Source organism: Dermochelys coriacea, chromosome 4 (genome assembly GCF_009764565.3).
Source record: "Dermochelys coriacea isolate rDerCor1 chromosome 4, rDerCor1.pri.v4, whole genome shotgun sequence".
Taxonomy (NCBI): Eukaryota; Metazoa; Chordata; order Testudines; family Dermochelyidae; genus Dermochelys; species Dermochelys coriacea.
Genome location: NC_050071.1, coordinates 46248593 through 46271457, shown reverse-complemented (window position 1 = coordinate 46271457; position 22865 = coordinate 46248593). Strand labels below are relative to the sequence as shown.

General features: G+C 41.3%; 1 protein-coding gene across 12 annotated transcripts in view; it reads left to right on the top strand.

Moving 5' to 3' along the window:
* The window catches only part of SCLT1 (sodium channel and clathrin linker 1), a 128300-nt gene that overhangs the window by 52867 nt on the left and 52568 nt on the right, over positions 1-22865 (top strand). For 11 of the 12 annotated variants that reach the window (XR_006280947.1, XM_038398134.2, XM_043513511.1 and 8 more), the window contains 4 exons: positions 3855-3926; positions 16460-16534; positions 17203-17348; positions 21079-21271. Coding sequence is in view for 11 of the 12 variants with exons in the window: in XM_038398134.2 (XP_038254062.1) it covers positions 3855-3926; positions 16460-16534; positions 17203-17348; positions 21079-21271 (486 nt within the window). In the remaining variant the exon portion in view is untranslated. Of the gene's footprint in view, positions 1-3854; positions 3927-16459; positions 16535-17202; positions 17349-21078; positions 21272-22191; positions 22258-22865 lie in introns of those variants that run through there. The other variant, XM_043513517.1, reaches the window with a different exon arrangement.

The window sequence follows — 22865 nt, the reverse complement described above, 5'->3', positions numbered from 1 at the left end:
ATAGGAATGATGGTCTGTCTTAGATTTATTAGAGCTACTAGTCCTTTCAACTCTACAATCACTGACAAAGTATTAACAGTATCAGCCAAAAATTAGGTAATTGTCTGCATATCATTCAAGTGAACATGAAAAAAAAAATGTCAGAAATGAAGGTCTGGTGCTGCGCTTGCTCAGTCATCAGGCAGTCAACAAGCAAGCCACCTTACGCTATACCTAGTCAGGTGGTTCTGCTGTAGCCTAGCTGCATTTGATGGTTTCCTGATGACTTGGCAGGTACAACTGAAGACCTAGCTTTTGGGGTTTACTTGAATGACGTGCAGAACCCGAATTGCATCATTTTTGGCAGATACTTTTACTACTTTGTCAGAGGTTGTAGAGCTGAAAGGGCTGGTAGTTCTAAGATAAAAGCTTATGTCAACTCAAATTCATGAACATTGTTCTAAAGAAATTTTTCATAGTGCAGAGATGTTATGCAAGGTGGTAATATAGAAAAGTTTTCCCCAGTGTTTTTTTACAGCATCAAACACAGTTGATGGCGCACTGTTAATGTCAGCAGTCTTCCTGCAAGCATTCTAACAGTATAGTTCTCTACTGAAAGGATGTACAGTATGTTGGCAGAACTTCAAGTGTCTAGATGGCACAGAAGAAGTGTACTCTTATGACTCATGAAAGATTCTCACAAATGCCCTGAGGACCTAAAATGTTGCTGCCTGTGCAGATGTAGAGAGAGCCTTTACATGGATTCTTGAAGAAACATTCACTTCTGTAAATCTGTTCACTAGCATTCATTACACCTGATGTTTTACTGAGATAAACCCAGAGCTACAGTTAATTTATTGATATAGCACCTGATCCTGTGAGTTGCTGATTGCCTCTTGAGAGCACAGAGTGAGCTGCAAAGTGTGGTTAAAATTGCCTTCTCATTTTTTTTGCATCACTGGAGCATTATTTCCAAATACTCTTCTGCATAGGAGAAGAGGCTTTCACTGAGAAGTGTTAGAGAGACAAGATGGGTAAGGTAATATATTTTATTGGACCAACTTCTGTTGGCACAAGTGACAAGCCTTCGAGTCACACAGAGCTCTTCAGATTTTTCTTAAAATCACTATGTAAACTTCAATAGCCTAGGATTTCATTGTGGGAAAAGCACTTTTCATCTTCGTGCACAAACATGAACGTGAAAGCTGGAGTTTCCACCTTTTCACAAAACCAGCTAAAAGTAAAACATCAGTTTTTGTGTTCACATTTTTTCAAAGAATTATAGTGGATGCCCGTTAATCATAATCCTGAAACTAATACCAACATTTTGTCAGGAGCCAGTCTTGTCCCATTGACTTTTAATGTTGTTGGGATTTGAATATTGGCATCAGGCATGCTGTTTGTTAACAACTTTTTTGGGGGAAAAAAAAAAGAGAAAAAAAACCAAAACTAATCACTAGCAAATTTGTGGGGTTGCAACCAAGGAAAGAAGTGCTGAAGCTGTATGTTACCTCTTCGTGCGCTCTCCAGGCTGCGTCCTGCCTTGACACTGGTGGCTGGCACTTCCTTCTTTGGCTGCATCCCCACAGACTTGATTGCAGCTGGCCACCCACTGCTTGCACAGGAGGTAATGGGCTGGGGCATTAAGGAAGCCCCTGCCAGAGTCCTGGCACTGTGGGCTGGGAGGGAAGGCTGTGGGTAGGGCAGCAGCAGGGAGAGGAGTTGCAGCCCAGATGCTGGGGCTTTCCACACAGAGTGGACAGGCTGGGGCAGGCAGGCAAGTTTATGGGGCTACGGCAAGGAAACGAAGCACCGGGACATGCCAAGCACCAGTCACAGACCAATTTGCAGGGTCACAACCATGGATTACTCAAGTGCAACACACCAATATTGCCACCAAGTGAAACTTCAGAAAGTGTTAAATGCTAGTCCCGCATGTTTCAGGAGCAGCATATAGTCAAGGATCTTCAGTATTGTGGCCTCTAATAGGTTGACATTGCTTTGAGCTACCCATACAGGGTAATCTACTCTGGGGTGGGAATCAAAAAAATACTGGGTAGATGCTCCCACTTGGGGTGGAACTAAGACTGTTGGGGGAAGGGTCGCAGTCTTCCCTTAACTCACAAACGAGTCATCTCCACTTCTGCTTCAGGGAGTGTCCTTTAAAAGCTACTGAGTCCTTTTGATCATCTCCCTTGTCAGAGAACAATTTTTTTTTTAAATCTGTTTATAGCCCTTTGATCTGTTACTGCCTAGTACTGGCAAAACAGTTGTGTAACTTTTGAATAGGTGGCAGGATAGAAGACAAAGGTGGGCAAACTATGGCCCACGGGCCACTTTCGGCCTACGGGACTGTCCTGCCTGGCCCCTGGGCTCCTGGCCCGGGAGGCTAGCCCCTAGCCCCTCCCCTGCCATCCTCCCTCCCCCGCAGCCTCAGCTCACTGTGCTGCTGGCGCAATGTTCTGGGTGGTGGGGCTATGAGCTCCTGGGGCAGCACAGCTGCAGAACCAGGCCTGACCCGGTGTTCAGTGCTTTGCGGTGGCGTGGCTGGCTCCAACCAGGCAGCGTGGCTGCCTATCCTGGTGCTCTGGGTGGCGCAGCTGTAGCGCCACCAGCCACCGGTGCTCCAGGAAGTGCAGTAAGGGGGTTGGGAGTGGGGGTGGGGTTGGATAGGGGGCAGGAGAGTTCAGGGGGTGGTAAGGGGCCGGGGGTGTGGGTAGGGGTCGGGGTGGTCAGAGGGCAGCGAACAGGGAGGTTGAATGGGAGCAGGGGTTCCAGGGGGGCAGTCAGGAAGGAGGGGGGTTGGATGGGGCAGTGGGGGGCAGTCAGGAGCGGGGGTTCCGAGGGTGGTCAGGGAGAAGGGGTGTTGCATAGGGCAGGGGTCCGGGGAAGGCAGTCAGGAAGGAGGGAGGGATTGGATGGGGTAGGGGGTCCAGGGAACAGAGAGCAGGGTTGGGGGGTAGATGGGGCCATCAGGGAACGGGGGGGTTGGATAGGGCAGGAGTCCCAGGGTAGCCATTGGGAGCAAGAAGCGGGGCGGGGGGTGGAATAGGGGGCAGGAGCTGGGTCATGCCTGGCTGTTTTGGAGAGACACAGCCTCCCCTTACCGGCCCTCCATACAATTTCAGAAACCAGATGCGTCCCTCAGGCCAAAAAGTTTGCCTGCCCCGATATAGGATCCTGGAAGCTAATAGCTTTTCCCACTGTCTTTCAGGTGTATGCCAGGATGTTCTTATCTGTGAGAGTCATTCTGTTGTCTTTTTGCTTGTTCTTCCAACTGTCCCCATTGAAGTAAAACAGTGAAGGCATATAACAAACATTGCATTACCTTCATGTATTTATACAGTCTGTCTCCATAAATAGGTCACATACAGTATGCATAAGATTATCAGATTGCAGCTCCATGTCCACCTTATCCCCTTCATCAAATGTACCTAATTAATACTTCCGTATAACTTATAATTCTCATTAACCCTAACTACTTTATTAATCTTTTTTCTCTTTCCTCTAAAATCTAGAGGACAACGTTTCTTCTTTCTCTTCTCAAGAATTTTCAGTGCCGAACACTGATAAATGCCTTTTTGTTTGTGTTATCTCAGTATAGTTATTTTTAACTCTAATTCTGTGTTCTTGAGGAATCTCTCAATTTCCTCTCTAGAGTCAATTAAGTATCTCCTCAGAAATACTAGGGCACAGGTTAGTTAGCATTAGTGTTCCATGGATAAAGGCCGTATTTTATGTTGGTGTACAGCAATGGTCCATTTCTGTCAGCAATTCCAGTCCCATAAACATGTATCATAGATAGAAAAATAGTCTGTGCGGATTAAGTAAAATATCTTTTTTTTCTTTTATTATTATTATTATTATTATTGCAGGTAGAGAATTCAAGGAAGCATTACAATATACAGATTTCTCGATTAACAGAAGAACTTTCTGCTCTTCAAATGGTATGTTCTGGACTGTGTTGAAAATAACTTTTATTGGTCAAATTTTTTTGAATACCTTTTTGTTAAATTGACACAAGTCCATTTGTATTTATCTATTACCATACACTCCATTTATAAGAATCAGTTGCATATAGTGATCAAAACCACCAAACTAAAAACTCCATTTGTAAAAATCAGCCATTTTTAAGAATCAAATCATTTAGGATAGATGTGATTAAAGCTTTATAAAAGGTGTGCACTGTAATGGATATGTAAACTTAAACATACAAGAAAAAATCCGTTTTAGACTTTCAGTAGGGCTGATTGAAATTTAGACAATATCAATTGTCAGTAATTTTGTGAATGTGAATTCTGTTTGTCAATTCTCTGTTCAAAATTAAAACTTTTGGACAAAGGGAATTAATTAAAATTATGGGTCAACTATAGTTGTTCAAGTGATTGTTCATATCGATTCCAATTAGATGTGTGCACGCCGTGTGCATAGTTGTCGGAAATTTTTTTCCCCTAGAAGCACCCGTCGGGTCGGCTGTGGAGCCCCCAGGAGTGACGCCTTCATGGCACTCAATATATGACCCTGCCAACCTGGCACCTCCTCAGTTCCTTCTTACCACTAGTGACAGTCGTTGAAACTGTGACGTTTCCTTAGCTCTTTGTTTTTCTCTCTGTTTCTTATCTTTTTTAATTAGTTTTTATTTTAGTAGTAGTTTGTAGCAGTTGGGCTGGGGAACCGCTTTTTCGTGGGAGGGCTTGTCTGAAGTGCCTGGGGGAGACTTACCAAGCCAAGAGATGCAGGATTTGCAAAGGGTTTTGCCCCAGAACCAAAAAGGAGCTATACCTAAGCAGCTCCTTATGGAGGTGGCACTTAGACCTCAGCCACTGTCAGTGTGGCAAGACCTGGCACTGAGTTCTTCAGTGCGTAGCACCCTGGCAGCAGTGGTGGAAGCGGCACAGCGGACAGACTCTAGCGGAGACCCGCAGCACTGCTGCTTCCTGGCGCTGCTCTCACTCCCCAGCACAGAAGCGGCACCGGAAGCAAGGGAGGAGTGGGTCTCTGTCCCAGAGGCCGGCCCCTCTGGAGCCAGCCAATGGGGCGTGTCCTTGTGAGGAGTGCCCAATACTGAAGTTTGGGAAGACGGCACCGTTGACTTCAGCCCCGCAAGGGGGACTGTCGAGTCGGGTGCCATTGGACTTCCAAGCCCACATCATTAAGGAGGTGGAGCTGCCATCCAACCTGGACACCTTTGTGGCCACAAGGGACCTCATCATCATGACAGCTCCAAGGTCACCTACGATTCAAGCGAAGCCTCTCGTACCACGCTGTGGATGTACCACTAGGCCCAGGATGCCCAGTCTAAAGGCTCCGAATCGGCCACCTCTGAACTGAGGGTGCCAGAGGCCTCAGCCAGTCGCCCTACGGATGCTGAGGAGACACTGTGCCCCCACTTCCCCCTCCAAACCAACTCCAACTCTGGTTCCTGAGTCTGGTGCTGCCAGCGAAGCAGGTCGTCAGGCTCCTGATGAGCAGGAGAGGTGGGAGGACCCTGTTCCCCCATTAGCCTTTTGGTCCTTCTCCCCAGACAAGGCTTTCACAGGCACTTCTATCTCCAGACCGCCTCCTATAGACAGCCACGCCCACCAGGACCTCCTGCGCAGGGTGGCACACAACATGGGTCTGCAGGCCAAGGAAGTGGAGGAGTCAGAGAGCCCAGTGGTCGACATTTTGGCCCCTGAAGGTCCTTTGAGGATGATACTGCTCCTCACCAAAACTATACAGGCCAATGTCAAGACTATCTGGCAAACTCCGGCCTCCTTCCTCCCACAGCCAAGGGCATTGAGAGCAAGTACTTCATGCCCTCAAAGGGGTAGGAATATCTCTTTACGCACCTGCAGCCCTGTTAATTGGTGGTTGTGGCAGTAAATGAGAAAGAGGCAAGGGCAGCAAGCCCCAGTGCCCAAGTCCAAGGAGGCCAAGCGCCTGGACTTGTTCGGGTGTAAAGTGTACTCCACGGGGGTGCTTCAGCTCAGGATTGCCAACCAGCACAAGGAGCTTGTGCCACCTGAGTCCAGGGAGGAGTTTGGTGCCATAGTAGAGGATGGCAAGGCGGTGGCACGGACCTCTTTACTGCTGACTTGGCAGCATGCACCTTGTCCTCTGGTATTGCCATGAGGCACATCTCATGATTGCAGTCCTCAGGCCTACTGCCCAAGGTTCAGCAGACAATGCAGGACCTGCCTTTTGATGGGGCGGACCTATTCACAGAGTAGACTGACTCAGCTGCATAGTCTAAAAGACTCAAGGGCTACTATGAAATCCTTGGGTATACACATCCTGGCAACCCAATGGAAGCATTTCAAGCCCCAACAGCCCTTGCAGCTCTCCTACCCTCCATGGCCAAGGCAGGATTTTTACAGAAGGGGAAGGAATGGCAGAAGGAAGCCTTCCAGCCCTCCTTCCAGACGAGGCCAGGGCCCGACCAAACCATTGTCGGGTTCCAAACAGGCCTTTTGAAGGGTCGCTTGAGGTCAGCTCACCAGACTCATTCCTGGATCCTTCCCCACCCTTTTTGAATCATTTGTCCCACCTCTACCATGCCTGGACCCATATAACCTCAGACCACTGGGTCCTCCACATGGTGGAAGTGGGATCTCTCTCCAGTTCTGTTCCTACCCTCTGCCCCCACCCCTCTTCCCCATCCCTCTTCAGGGACCCCTCTCATGAGCGACTCCTTATCCAGGAGGTGCAGGCACTCCTCACCAAGGGAGCGCTGAAGTAGGTTCCTCAGGAGCTAAGGGACAAAGGATTCTGCTCCTGATGCTTCCTAATCCCCAAGGCCAAAGTGGGTCTCAGACCCATCCTAGATCTGTGTGGGCTCAACAAATTCATGGTAAAGTTGAAGTTCTGCATGATCTCCCTAGGCACCATTATCTCTACCATTTGGCCTCTCAGTAGCCCCTCCAAGCATTCACCAAGTGTGTTTCGGTCGTGGTTGCTTTCCTCTGTCGCCAGCAGGTGCAGGAATTGACGACTGGCTGCTCAGGGGCTTCCCCAGGGCACAGGTGCGGTCCCAAATCTGTTTGGTCAGGTGCACGTTCAAGCAGCTGGTTTCCTCCTCAACTTGGGGAAGTCGACCCTGGAACCGACCCAGAGAATAGAATTCATTGGGGCAGTGTTAGACTCGGTCCAGGTACGGGCCTTTCTACCGGATTCCAGATTCCAAGCCATCAAGGACATAATTCAAAGCCTCCAGCAATTCCCAACCTCAACAGCAAGGGGGTACCTGAGTCTCCTCGGTCACATGGCTTCTTGCGCTTATGTGATGCAGCATGCCAGGCTGTCGCAGGCATGGCTCACCTTGGCCTATCGCCGGGGGCGCAACAGCTTGAATTCGATATGAACAATCACTCGAAGAAGTAAAAACAGTTACTCACCTCTCGGAACTGTTGTTCTTCGAGATGTGTTGCTCATATCCATTCCAAACCCACCCGTCTTCCCCTCTGTCGGAGTAGTCTGCAAGAAGGAACTGAGGAGGTGCCGGGTTGCCAGGGTCATATTTTGAGCACCATGAAGGCACGACTCCAGGGGGCTCCACAGCCAACCCAACGTGCGTTGCTAGGGGAAAAACTTCCCAATGACTAAGCACGTGGCGCGCACACACCTAATTGGAATGGATATGAGCAACACATCTCGAAGAACAACCATTACAAGAGGTAAGTAACTGGTTTTTTTTTCTCCTATTCTTGTGTTCTGCGTTAGATGAACTGAATGAGAGGTATTTTTAACTAGCTATCCTTTAAAGATAGATAAATTCAATCATTACTTGTACCCCTTTTCTTTCTCTCCTCATATATACCTGCTGTATATACAATAATGAATGGAGTATCTGTCCAGAAAGATTTCAGAAATACTCACTATATCTGTCTTATCCCATAAGAATGTAGCTTGAGTTTAAATTGGCTTCAGCCCTAATGGATCCTCCCTAACTATTACTTATTTACATGCCAGTAAATTACTCTGTCATAGAAGACACAGATATTGGATAATTACTTCTCCAGAGAGTTTGCAGTCTAGATATACATACTGTAATCCTGGTCCATGGGTATCTATACAAATGAAACACACATCCTGTAATCAAATAGAGGAAGTTGAATGATTTAACAGATTGAGAGGTGTTTTCCATGTACTCTTAATTTTTTTATGTTCTGATTGTCTGCATCTCACATTCTGACCAAGAAAGTTCAGAGCATCATGAGTAATAAAAGAAAATACTAGAAGTGATAGCATTTCCATTTCTTGCCAGGTAAATAAATAGTAGGCTAGTTTCTGTACTATACCTCTCTGGAAGTGCAATACTGAAGGGACAACTCAGGTGAAGGGAGGCAAAATTGGCTTTATGCCACCATTGCATCTCCATAATTCTGGGCTTTTCCAGGGACTGCCATGGACTCCAAGGGTAAGTTAGAGCAGCCCTAGTGGCTGCTCCAATTTATGGCAGCCCTATGTGACTGGCACAGAGTGGTGTAGGAAGGCAGTGTGGGACTGTTATGTCATCCTTTCCTCACAGCTGACCAGGAGGTATGTTCTGGGGAGCTGTTGCAGCCCCTTTATGCTGTTGGGGTAGCATAAAGGAGCCATCCACAGCAAGAGCTAGCCTCTAACTCAGTGAGTACAAGGTACACCAACATGCATAATACTTCATAGAAAAAGACTTACCACCTAGAATAATGCTTTGCAGTTATCCAACATTTCCCCATGAGAAATAGATCTCCACAGTCCTTCATTTTTTTCAGACTTTGAGGCAGCCTGCAAAGTCTTTCAAGTTACTCTAAATGTTGAGAACCAAGGTGCAATTTTATACAGTCAATACTCTTGCACCTACTTCCTTCAAAGCATGGATTGCTCTGAAAATTGACTATGTACTATTGTATATTCTTAATCAACAGATCCTGTACTAGATAAGTTCAATCATATTAGCTCACTTTAGTATATATCTTTTACAAAACAGCTGCTTAGACATGGGTTAATTTAGCAAGATAGTGATCCAACTGTTTAGAGCCGTACATAGGCTGTTTTTAGAAAAGTGTTTTGAATTTGTATTTAATCTTCCTTCCTTTGGGTGATCCATCTCCAGGATCTGTGTTTTTGCTATCACTGATGATTATACTAATGATATAATAATCTTAGCTTTATTCTTGTTCTGAAATTTTATTACTTTTAACTTTTGAAATCATAAATAAAATGAGGATTTTTGGATAAAGGGGGAGGCTGAAGAACATAATTAAAATGCAAGGATCCTTTCACAGACATAGCGCGTCACCTCAATGAACAGATATAGAATGCATAGATCTTCTATACAAACAGCTGAGATAATTAATTTTGTCAAGTTAAAAGCTGCATTTCTTAAAGTACTTTGCTGAGGAATCTGAACAGCATTAATGATGGATTCAATTATCAAGTAATATTTTTTACTTTCAATTTTTCTCCTATGTTCAGCAAAAACACTCTCTCATTTTGAGGAAAGGCATGTTGAAACTAAGTTTAAAAAAAAAATCTCATTTTGGTAAGTTACCTGTTACTGCAGCACAGGTATCAGTCACACAGCTATTTGAACATATTCTGTATTTTAGCTGAAGGGCATAGTAACAGTTATAGTAAATATTGCAAAGATGTTTACATTATAAATAGCCTTTTTTAATTGCATAACCGTTCATTTTTGAAAGGTTTCATTTTTTGAAACTTCTTAGGTTTGATTTCTTCCTGAACATTAATAGTTTTTTTGGGAGCTTTTTCTTTTTGGCTTTTTAGCAAAAATGATATGGCCATTTTCAAATAGAGTGGAAAAATAGACACATTTTTTGCCATTATAAAAAGTCTTTGCAACCCTTTTGGACAGCTCTAGTGCCTCATTGACTTTGGTTAGAAACTTGAAATACTGCACACAGGTAGTCACTTGATAAGACACTTGCCTTTTGGTGGTTATGTGGAAATCTTTTGACTTCGGTAAGGACTGCCTCGTTAAGTACGCAAAACCATGTACCAAGTGTAGCAGGGCTCTTCAGGTACGCCTGCTTTCTTCGGTGAGAGATGTACACGCTCTAAGAACATAAGAACAGTCATACTGGATGAGACCAAAGGTCCATTATTCTGTCCTCTGACAGTGGCCAATGGAAGGTGCCCCAAAGGGAATGAACAGACAGGTTATCATCAAGTGATCCATGCCCTGTCATCCAATCCCAGCTTCTGGCAAACAGAGGCTAGGGACACCATTCCTGCCTATCTTGGCTAATAGCCATTGATGGACCTATCTTCCATGAATCTATCTAGCTACCTTTTGACCCCCGTTATAGTGTTGGCCTTCACAACACCCTCTGGCAAGGAGTTCCAGAGGTTGACAGTGCGTTGCGTGAAAAAATACTTTCTTGTGTTTGTTTTGAACCTGCTACCTATTAATTTCATTTGGGGGCCCCTTGTTCCTGTATTATAAGAAGGAGTAAATAACACTTCCTTGTTTACTTTCTCTCTACCACTCATGATTTTATAGACCTCGATCATATCCCCGCTTAGTCACCTCTTTTCCAAGCTGAAAAGTCCCAGTCTTATTAATCTCTCCTCATATGGAAGCCATTCTATACACCTAATCATTTTTGTTGCCCTTTTCTGAACCTTTTCCAATTCCAATACATCTTTTTTGCGATGGGGTGATCACATCTGCATGTATTCTAGGTGTGGGTGTACCATGGATTTATATAGAGGCAATATGATATTTTCTGTTTTATTATCTATCCCTTTCTTGATGATTCCCAACATTCTGTTTGCTTTTTTCACTGCTGCTGCACATTGAGTGGATGTTTTCAGAGAACTATCCACAATGACTCCAAGATCTTTCTTGAGTGGTGTCATAAATATAAAGGGAAGGGTAACCACCTTTCTATATACAGAACTATAAAATCCCTCCTGGCCAGAGGCAAAACCCTTTCACCTGTAAAGGGTTAAGAAGCTAAGATAACCTCGCTGGCACCTGACCAAAATGACCAGTGAGGAGACAAGTTACTTTCAAAGATGGAGGGGTGGGGGCGGGAACAAAGGGTCTGTCTGTGTGTGTGATGCTTTTGCCGGGAACAGATCAGGAATGCTCTTCAGAACTCCTGTAAAAAGTTAGTAAGCAATCTAGCTAGAAATGCATTCGATTTTCTTTTGTTTAATGGCTGGTAAAATAGCTGTGCTGAATGGAATGTATATTCGTGTTTTTGTGTCTTTTTGTAACTGAAGGTTTTGCCTAGAGGATTCTGTGTTTTGAATCTGATTACCCTGTAAGGTATTTACCATTCTGATTTTACAGAGGTGATTCTTTTACTTTTTCTTTAATTAAAATTCTTCTTCTAAGAACCTGATTGCTTTTTCATTGTTAAGATCCAAGGGTTTGGGTCTGTGTTCACCTATGCAAATTGGTGAGGATTTTTATCAAGCCTTTCCCAGGAAAGGGGGTGTAGGGCTTGGGGAGATATTTTGTGGGGAAGACGTCTCCAAGTGGGCTCTTTCCGTGTTCTTTGTTTAACGCGCTTGGTGGTGGCAGCATAGGGTTCAAGGACAAGGCACAGTTTGTACCTTGAGGAAGTTTTTAACCTAAGCTGGTAAGAATAAGCTTAGGTGGTCTTTCATGCAGGTCCCCACATCTGTACCCTAGAATTCAGAATGGGGAAGGAACCTTGACAAGTGATAGCAGCTAATTTAGACCCTATCATTGTTACGATTATGTTTTCCAATGTGCATTACTTTGCATTTATCAATATTAAATTTCATCTGCCATTTTGTTGCCCAGTCACCAAGTTTTGTGAGATCCTTTTGTAGCTCTTCGCAGTCTGCCTGGGACTTAACTATCTTGAATAGTTTTATATAATCTGCAAATTTTGCCACCTCACTGTTTACCTCTTTTTTCAGATTGTTTATGAATATGTTAAATAGGACTGGGCCCAGTACAGATCCCTGGGGGACACCACTGTTTACTTCTCTCAATTCTGAAAACTGACCATTTATTCCTACCCTTTGTTTCCTATCTCTTATCCAGTTACCAATCCGTGAGAGAACCTTCCCTCTTATCCCATGACTGGTTATGTTACTTAAGAGCCTTTGGTGAGGGACCTGTCAAAGGCTTTCAGAAAATCTAAATACACTATCGGCTGGATCTCCTTTGTCTGCATGCTTGTTGACCTCAAAGAATTCTAGTAGATTGGTGAGGCATGATTTCCCTTTACAAAAACCATGTTGACTATTTCCCAACAAATTATGTTAATCTATGTGTGACGATTTTGTTCTTTATGATAGTTTCAACCAATTTGCCCTGTACAGAAGTGGGGCCTCACTGGCCTGTAGTTGCCAGGGTCACCTCTGGAGCCCTTTTTAAAAATTGGCATCACATTAGCTATCCTCCAGTCATTTGGTACAGAAGCTGATTTAAATGATAGGGGTTACAGATGACAGTTAGTAGTCCTGCAATTTCACATTTGAGTTCCTTCAAAACTCTTGGGTGAATATCATCAAGTCCTGGAGACTTATTCCTGTTTAAAGAAAAGGAGTACTTGTGGCACCTTAGAGACTAACAAATTTATTAGAGCATAAGCTTTCGTGAGCTACAGCTCACTTCATCGGATGCATCCGATGCATCCGATGCATCCGATGAAGGGAGCTGTAGCTCACGAAAGCTTATGCTCTAATAAATTTGTTAGTCTCTAAGGTGCCACAAGTACTCCTTTTCTTTTTGCGAATACAGACTAACACGGCTGCTACTCTGAAACCTCTTATTCCTGTTTAGTTTATCAATTTGTTCCAAAACTTCCTCTAATGACACCTCAATTTGGGACAGTTCCTCAGATCTGTCACCCAAAAAAGATGGCTCAGGTTTGGGAATCTCCCTTAATCCTCAACAGTGAAGACCAATGCAAAGAATTTATTTAGTTTCTCCGCAATGGCCTTATCGTCTTTGAGTGCTCCTTTAGCATCTCGATCGTCCAGTGTCCCCACTGGTTGTTTAGCAGGCTTTCTGCTTCTGATGTATTAAAAAAAAATTTGCTATTACTTTTGGAGTCTTTTTGGCTAGCTGTTCTTAAATTCTTTTTTGGTCTTTCTAATTATATTTTTGTACTTCATTTGCCAGAGTTTATGCTCTTTTCTCTTTTCCTCATTAGGATTTATCTTCCGCTTTTTAAAGGATTCCTTTTTCCCTCTCACTGCTTCTTTTACTTTGTTGTTTAACCAAGATGGCTGTTTTTTTGGTTCTCATTATGTTTTTTAAATTGGCATATACATTTAAGTTGAACCTCTATTATGGTGTCTTTAAAAAGTTTCCACGCAGCTTGCAGGGATTTTACTTTTGGTACTGTACGTTTTAATTTCTGTTTCACTTACCTCCTCATTTTTGTGTAGTTCCCTTTTCTGAAATTAAATGCGACAGTGTTGGGCTGCTGTGGAGTTTTCCCCGCCACAGGGATGTTAAATTTAATTATATTATGGTCACTATTACCAAGCGGTCAAGCTATATTCACCTCTTGGACCAGATCCTGTGCTCCACTTAGCACTAAATCAAGAATTGCCACTCCTCTTGTGGGTTCTAGGACTAGCTGCTCCAAGAAGCAGTCATTTAAGGTGTCAGGAAACTGTCTCAGGATCCCTTCCTAAGGTGATATGTACCCAGTCAATATGGGGTAGTTGAAATCCCCCATCATTATTTATTATTATTATTGAGTTTTTTATTTTAATAGCCTCTCTAATCTCTCTGAGCATTTCAGAGTCACTAACACCATCCTGGTCAGGTGGTCTGTTGTATAGCCCTACTGCTATGTTCTTATTTTTCAAGCGTGGAATTACTATCCATAGAGATTCTGTAGTACAATTTAGTTCATTTAAGATTTTTACTTCATTTGATTCTACGCTTTCTTTCACATACAGTGCAACTCCCTCACCAGCACGACCTGTTCTGTCCTCATGATATATTTTGTATCCTGGAATTACTGTGTCCCATTGATTAGCCTCGTTTCACCAGAAAACTTGTCATTTTTTGGCTGTCCCCTATTGCATGATGTAATTGAATGAGACTTTGTTTTTTCATTTGACTGTTTCTCATCAGATCCTCCCTATATTTTATCATTTTCCATCCTCTCCGTCCTATGAGGACATAGGGAATCTCCATTTATAGATCCTCCCCTAAGGAATGTCCGAACCACATGTTCCTCCACACCTGTTGGCTTCCCCCCAGTCCTTAGTTTAAAAACTGTTCTACAACCTTTTTAATTTTAAGCACCAGCAATCTGGTTCCGTTTTGGTTTAGGTGGAGCCCATCCTTCCTGTATAGACTCCCCCTCTCCCACAAGTTTCCCCAATCTAAACCCCTCCTCTGTACACTATCGTCTCATTCATGCATTGAGACCCTGCAGTTCTGGCTGTCTAACTGGCCCTGCTCATGGAACTGGAAGCATTTCAGAGAATGCTACCATGGAGGTCCTGGACTTCAATCTCTTACCTAACAGCCTAAATTTGGCCTCCAGGACCTCTCCCCTATCCTTCCCCACTCAGATCATAGTCCACAAGCAGGTCTGCATTAAAGAAATTCCACTTCACTTTTCTTGCCTTATTGAGTGCTTATTTTGCACAAAACACAGCATTCTACATGGTGGAATTTTTCCTCTTTTTTTAATTTTTTTTATTTTTATTAAAAAGATCCTCGAAAGCTCCACTTAAAATTATTAAAGTTGAAAAAGAAACCATTTAAACCAGGAAATGCCAAAGTTAAGATTCCTCAAGCTACATTAAATCTACTCTTTCTGTGTGTGTGTGTGTGTGTGTGTGTGTGTGTGTGTGTGTGTGTGTACTTTTCACCCTAAGGTGATCTTGGTGACCGTTGTTTAGAAGTTTGGCACTATTATCCATATGTGAAGAGACTGCCTAGATGCTTAAGAAACACTGTTATGCAAGTAGGAGAACATAAAATGTATTGCTGATAAAATAGGCTTTGCAATATGCTTGAAGCCTAGTGGCGGGCAGTTATGGATTAGTTTATAAATGATATGATAAGGGTGTAGTTTTGACTAATGTGTAATCTAACTGCCAAACAGTAAGGCAAGTAGAAAATATTAAAGATTAAGTATACTAGGCATTCTGTAGGTAGAAAGGTTAAGAATTAGCATGAGACCTAGCTGAGGCCCTGTTTTTAGAATTGGTTAGCCTACGTACTTACCCTAAGGTTATAAAATTTAGCAATATGTGCTTGGCACAAATAAGTAAACCACAAAAGAATGAATACATTGCCAGTTGCACAAATAGGTTTAAAACAGTGGATTTTTAGGTACTTTCTGCAGTAAGGTAAACATGGAGCTAACCAGATGGATATTTCAAAACTATTAAGAAATTAATTGAAGCGAATGGAATACTAACTGTCAGAAATTAAATTATGGTTCGCTGGAATACTAAGTCTGTTAACCAGAATACCACACATGGGCAAGGGCAGAAACACTGTCAATTTATAATCTAAGATCTGTGTGGGAGGAATGGGAAAAGGTATACAAGAGATGTGTATATCCAACCTGTTGTTGAGCACATCAGGTTCCACAAAATGGTGTAAACTGGATTGTGATGAGGTACTCCCCTGGCTGTATTCTTCTATCTTTGTTTCTCACTATTCTCAGGAATTTGTGAGTATAATAATACTAAGAATTGTTCTCTTATTTCTGTCAATTTATTGTAGTACTGCTTTGATATGTATGTTTATTTGGCTTTTAAGTTTTTATGTATCTACTAGTGTGTGGCCAGTCCCATTCTTAAATAATAATATTTACCACCAGGGTAAAGAACTTGTTTTAGTGACATGAGAAATTTTGCATCCCATCTGAATACCAGGTTACCATACATATATGTACTACTGTAATCTTTAGTGATATGATTACATACTATTTTTCTTAAGTATCTCTCCATGCCTCATTCAGGACAGAGATTAGATGGTACTCAGTAAATTAGTAGGAATAAATAAGGAATGAAGTGACTCTTGAGGATCTGTACTTTTTGGGAGGGCTGGGGAACAAATTCTGTTTGCACTTATCAGGATGTTAGTACAAAGTACCAGTGTAACTGAGAGCAGATTTGCATAGGATGGATGTTGTACAATGAACATTAATAAAGGATGAATTTGTAAAGAATGAGGTCGGAAACCAGAGGAGTGTGGATGGTGTGCAGTGAATTAGGTAAGCATTCACTCATTGACTAATGAGGATTTTAAAAAATACCACATACTTTCACTGCCCCTTATCTAACCTACACACTGAATGAGATGGTGGCTCTGCAGGGAAAAAAAGGATGCACTTAGAGTACGTCATAATGCACATGCAAAAATAAAGTGAACTAAGTTTGCATGAGCAACCTTTTAGCTTTCGTATTTCCTGACTTTGGAGTGTTTCCCTTTGTAGCCTTAACTTTCATTTAACCTATGTTTTTGTTGTTCTTTTGGTTTGATGTATTTAATGCCCTTAGAAAATGGTTTGACTTCTTATAGGAGTGTGGAGACAAGCAGAGTCAAATTGAACGGGCCATTAGAGAGAAGCGAGCAGTGGAAGAAGAACTTGAGAAAGTAAGAATGCAGATATTCAGTTTTACACTTTAACTTTTATTTTTATATAACATTGTCTTAAGTTTCTATTTCACTATTTTCTCTAATATCATTGAGTTAAATGGGGTGAAAGAATAGACCATATGCTTAGTTTTCTATTTTCTTGTTTTTTGTTTAATTGTAAATCAAGTGAAGGAAATTGAAAAATACATTTTATATTTCTATTAAATGTTAGAGTACGTCATAATGGAGTTATAGTAGGTGAACTGCAAAAGATGGCTCTTGGAGAATGTTTCTAAATTCCTAACTCATTATTCAGTATATATTCAGCATAGTCGTATTATCTATGTTCAGGATATGTGTCTAACTGTGGTAATAAAAGCCTTACAACTGTTTTAAAGGTATAAAAACCAAATAAGAGTAAGAAGTGTTTAAAATGGTTCGAAGGATGTAAATAGATGCAATAATGAAAATTTAAGTAAAAAAGATTTAGGCTGAATATCAGAAAAATTAACTAACTGCAAAAATCTGTAAGACCGTTATCCCAGTAGTAGCAGTAGAAGTCCCATTCCTTCAGTTACTGAAAACTGTGATGGAAAATGGAATGGATAACTTATTGTAGGCAGCAATACTACATTGACAGCCATCTGTGTGATAAAATGAGATTTACATGCAAGCCTATCCTTCAGATTTACCGTGAAGGCAGAGGAAGTGAATGTGATTACAGAAAACTGGAGGAACTACACCAAAGGTGTCTGATAGCAGAGCGTACAAAAGATGACCTTCAGCTGAGTCTACAGACAGCACGAAACAAAATTAAACAACTGGAAATGAAGTAAGTACAGGAACTCCTCACTTAAAGTTGTCCTGGTTAACGTTGTTTCGTTGTTACGTTGCTGATCAATTAGGGAATATGATCGTTTAAAGTTGTGCATGCTCTCTTTTAATGTTGTTTGGCAGCCACCTGCTTTGTCCACTGCTTGCAGGAAGAGCAGCCTGTTGCAGCTAGCTGGTGGGTGGCTGGAACCAGGATGGACCGGCAGCCCCTATCAGCTCCCCGCTCCCCTAAATTTCCTGTGCAGCAGCTGCTCAGCAGGCTATCAATTGCCGGCCGTTCAGCTGTCCCTCCCGCCACTGCCATGTGCTGCTCCTGCCCTCTGCCTTGGAGCTGCTCCCCAAGACTCCTGCTTGTTGGCGGGGGGGGGAGGAGGAGAGAAGAGGGGAACTAATGTCAAGGTGTCCCTCTCCCCCTTTCTCCTGCACCCCGCTTACCCCATCTTCCATAGAGGAGGGGGGACACATGGACGGAGGGAGCTACTGTCTGGTCTCAACTTGCTGGTCTAATTAACAAGGCAGTGTACTTCTGACCCCACTCTTCATATTTAAAGGGGAAATGTGCATATCTGTCTCTCAAACATACACTGGGTATGTCTGTCTCTGTCTGCCCTTCCTCCTTTCCTGCTGCCTTTTAGAGTGTGAGACTTAACCCTTGAGGGCTCAGCCAATTGCTAGTTCATCATTTAGCAGTAAAGCATTCCCTGGGAAATATCCCACCCTCTGACTCCTCCATCTCAACCAAGCTTCACAATCATCATCACTGTGTACCAGTATTAAATTGTTTGTTTAAAACTTATATATAGGTGAAAAAAATTTCCCTGGAACTTAACCCTCTCATTTACCTTAAGTCTTATGGGGAAATTGGATTTGTTTAACATCGTTTCGCTTAAAGTCGCATTTTTCAGGAACATAACTAGAACGTTAAGTGAGGAGTTCCTGTAACCAGTATGTCCTACTAATCAGTATTTCATTCAATATTTCCATCTCATCCAAGTAGTCTTGTGTCAAGTGTTCGTATTTTGTCATAAGTTCATATTCAGAAGTATGAATAATAGGTTGTCATAATCCATTCTTTTTTAAAATATGCAGCATTGGATGATATTATAAGTGAGGATGACCTATTTTAGAACTAAACGGATTTTCTTGACAAGATCAGAGTTGAAAGCAGTTCTCTTACAAAGGAAAAAAATAGAAACCATTTTTCTGGCTAATAATCATATTTTAATTGTTAATGTTATCTGCTAGGAAAACCATTTTTTGCAAAATATTCAGAAGATTCCTATTTTTTAGAGTCAGCATACAGTAGGGTTCTAATTGGTCTATATAATACCATCTGTGGGTTTGTCCTCACCAAACGACTGCACAGGACGCTCATACTATTATTGTGGTAGCATCCAAAATGTGCTAGGTACTGGACAAATGAAAGTCCCCACAATCCTTCCCCTAAAAAATTTATAATCTAAACAGATAAAGAGTTTGAAGGGCGGAGGAAAGGAATACAATATGTCTTGCTTTGCTTTGCTTGCTTGTGTGTGTTGTGGAGCGTTGGGAGTATCTGAAATTGAAGAAGGGTCAATGAATGGTGGAAAGGGATTCTGGGAGTTAGAGGAGAGTTGGGAAAAGGAACAGGAAGCTGATGGGGAGGAAGGTAGAAATAGGGAAGAGAGGAGAGTGAGGAGCAAGTAGTTAGCAGGCAAAATGTGTGAGAATAATGAGATTGGTGCAGCTAGAGGTATGAGGTGGGGGCAAGATGTAGGTGGGACTAACAGAAATAGAGTAAATGAGAAGAAATTATCCAGAGTAGAGCCTTGTGAATAATCACTTTTTCAGTTTGCTGGCCAAATTAGGGGTGGGTGGAGTTTTGGATGGACCCAAACAAAAAACCAAGGGGGAAAATTTTTGTTTTTTTTATTTCAAGTATTTTTTTTTTAAAAATTTAAAGCAAACATAAGTTGGAAATGCCATTCACAAAGCCCCGGGAGGTCATAATGCAGCCCTTCCTCTTATAGCTAGGGTTGGCAAAACTTGATTTTTATTTTTATTTATAACATTGACTGATATTGATGTTTACTCTTAAGCATTTTTTCTAATTTGTATCAATTTACATTTTCACATTTGCACAAAATTATGTATTTAAGCATTTTTTATTTTTTATTTAATATTTGACAGTTACGGGAAGTTAGAAGGGGTCAGACAATTATTTAATGACAGTAGACATTGAGTTTCATAAAGTAAAGCTTTGTAACTATTAAAACACAAATGGTCAACATCATATGTCAAAATACACAAAGTAAATACCCTTAAATCAAACTCTAATTTTTCAAGCAACATTTTTCTCACTTTGCCTCTCTATAAATTTTTATTATTTTTAGTTGGTTTGTGTATGTACAGTGAAATGGATGTTTACTAATCTAAAAAATCTCACCTTCCAAGTCTACTTATAACCTGTTGTCCCATGGTTAGAGCACTCACCTGGAATGTGGGAAACCCAGGTTCAATTTCCTGCTCTACCTGCTAGGGAGCAGGGATTTGAACTTGGGACTCCCATTTGTAGGTCAGTGCCCTAACAACTAGGCTAGAGGGAATTCTGGGTTGATCTCTGTCTCTCCTGTTGAAGCTGTTCTACTTTTTATAAATAATTGAGCCAGAGAGAGACTGTATGTCCAAGTGATTAAGGCATTCATCTTGGATGTGGGAGGCCCAAATTTAAATTCTTGTTCCAAATCAGGCAGAGTGGGGACTTGAAGCCCACCTGCTCTCCCATATCCCAGTTAAGTGCTGCCCTCACAACAGTGTAGAGTATAAGGGAGCACCCCCACCACTGAAGTCAAATGGCATTTAAGTCCCCTTGAAACTATTCAACAATTTCGTGTCAAATCAACAATCAGTTTTGGTCGAGCTGAAGAAAAATTTTTCAGCCAATGAACTATTCAGCCAAAAAAATTTGCCCTATGATAATCCAGAGTCCAAATTTGAGTTCAATTAATTATTTACTTATGTATTAGTAATTTTTTGTATTATTATAGTGGCTAGAAACTTATGCTTGGTGTTGTACAAACATAACAAAAGACGGTTCCCTTCTCCAAGGGCTTAATGCAGGTTTCCTGAACTTTGGCCTCAACTCTGGCTATCCTGTTCACTTATGAAGTCCAACCTCCTATATCTCAAATGCACCTATCCTTTTTAATGAATGTAGTTTAATTTATCATATGAAGATTTGTGTATAATTAATTTTCCATGGTCATTCAATGCTTGGCCTCTCTGAGGCTGACAAAGGAAATTTGTCAAATAACAAATAAATTTGTTAGTCTCTAAGGTGCCACAAGTACTCCTTTTCTTTTTGCGAATACAGACTAACACGGCTGCTACTCTGAAAAAGGAAATCTTAAAATTGAATTAAATATTTTTGTGAATTTGTTTGTGGCTGTTTGTTCTTGTTAGACATAGACATCACACACCCAGTGGAATAAAAATTAATTTCAAAAATATTTGTACTTTAAATATGAAGCGTTAAAAAGAATTCACATGTTCACCCATCCACAAATACATTGATGTTGACAAGCATTATGAATTTTAAAAATAAGTATATGGCCTTCAAAATACAAAATATAATTAAAGCTTCTAATTAAAAGGCACACACAAATGATAGGGAAGCTTAGAAAAATGTAGACTCAAATTGACTTAACTCCTGAGTTGATAGTCTAGTGAGATTTGTTTTCCCTTTTCAGCTCCGAGGAAGAGATATCTCGTTGCCAGGAAATGGTTCGCAATCTGCAAAGCATTCTGGATTCTGAAAGAGAAAACTCTGGCTCTATTAGTGAACAAAGACTAAAACTTCATCAAGAAAATGAACAGTTGCGTAAAGAAGGAGAGGACTTGAGGAAACTGGTCATGGAGGCACAACAAAAAGCTAAATTAAAGGTACTAGCAAAACAGACTAAATAATAAAACATTTCTGGTTATCTAACTTTAACTGGAGCCAAACTCACTACTGATTGGCAAACGGGACTCCAGTGGAGTTGTATCTGCTTGCAGCAGTGATTTGATCCCAGATCTCCGAAACAGCAAGATTAACATTAACCACTGTATTTTCCAGTGTGCTCTGAGGCATCTTCATATGCCAGTCTCTTCCTTTTCCCCTTCTCATGTTAGTTATAAGGGCTGCAACATGGTTGGAACAAGCTTGGAGAGTTGGGAGATTTGCAGGTGAAAATGTTTGAGAACACAGCTACCAGTTCTGATCTTCAGCCTTCCCTCGTGAACCTTCTGTGGTTCCCCACTGAAGTATCCCAGACTGACATGACCTGAGGAATTCTGTCAGACTGGGACTTAACTCTGCAGTCTTAACAACTGAAGATGGGAGGTATAGGCTATGGGGAAGCGGGGATGAATAAGATGGCTATGGCTAGAGGCAAAAATATAAAATTTAATGTTTGTGAATATAAAGACAAGAGAAAAATTTGTCTGTTTGGAATGGAGGTTTGGGGATTAGGGAGTTGGCATATGGAGAGCCCATGGAGCTAGTATTGTAGTGAAGACTACTTTATTTTTAACAGCTATGATAATAAAGTCAGTTACAGTCTAAAAGTCACCACCTTCAGAGCACTGCCCCTGATATTCAACGAGAGATCCAAGAAAAAGTATTTAACCTTGGAGAATTTAAAATATTTAAGAAAAAGGTCAATTTGCTGGCAATAAAAAATAAAATTATTGTACGCTCTATTTACAAAATTCACCAAATAGTATTACATGGCTGGCTAATTGGATGGAAATCAGAGGAAAACTGCTCAACTTGACTTACATTTTTTCCTTTGTTTCCTTGGCAATTGATACGTGATCAGCTTAATATACTCAGGTATGTGTCATTACATTTTTCAAGAACCAGTGACTGAGTCTAATTTTTCACATAATATGGAGAACTTTAAAATTTTGTGTTACATGGTAAATTAAGAAAGCATTCCATGTTCATTGGTGCATTTAAGGCTCCTTGTCATAAACTGAGTGGTTAAAGGTATATTGATTAACCAAAGGTAAAATCTCAATCATATGTTTACAATAAACCAAATGGACCTGCCTGGTATATACTTCACTTGTGTGTTTGCTGAAAGGGGAAGAGGATTTGTGCACACTTTTCATTACTTTACATTTTAAAAATATAAATCTCGAGTTTACAGGATGGAAATATTTTACTGACTTAACTAAACCTTATCGTTTCTTTGTGTTAGGGGGTTGTTTTATTTATGTAAATAAATGGTGCTAAGATACCACAGTGCTTAATTTTTTACAATGTACAGACAAATGTTACCAGGTTTTTTTTTTTGAGACTTATAATATGGCATCAACCCACTTAGAGAAAAGAAAATGATTTAAAAAAACTTTTAATGGAATACATAAACTTTAAAGGTATACCATCAAATCAAAATAGTTTAACAACAAAAGTTAAAAGCAGTTTCATGTACTATATCAGCCTTATGCCAATTTTCATGGTTTCAGAATCACATTTTCTAGGTTTTAA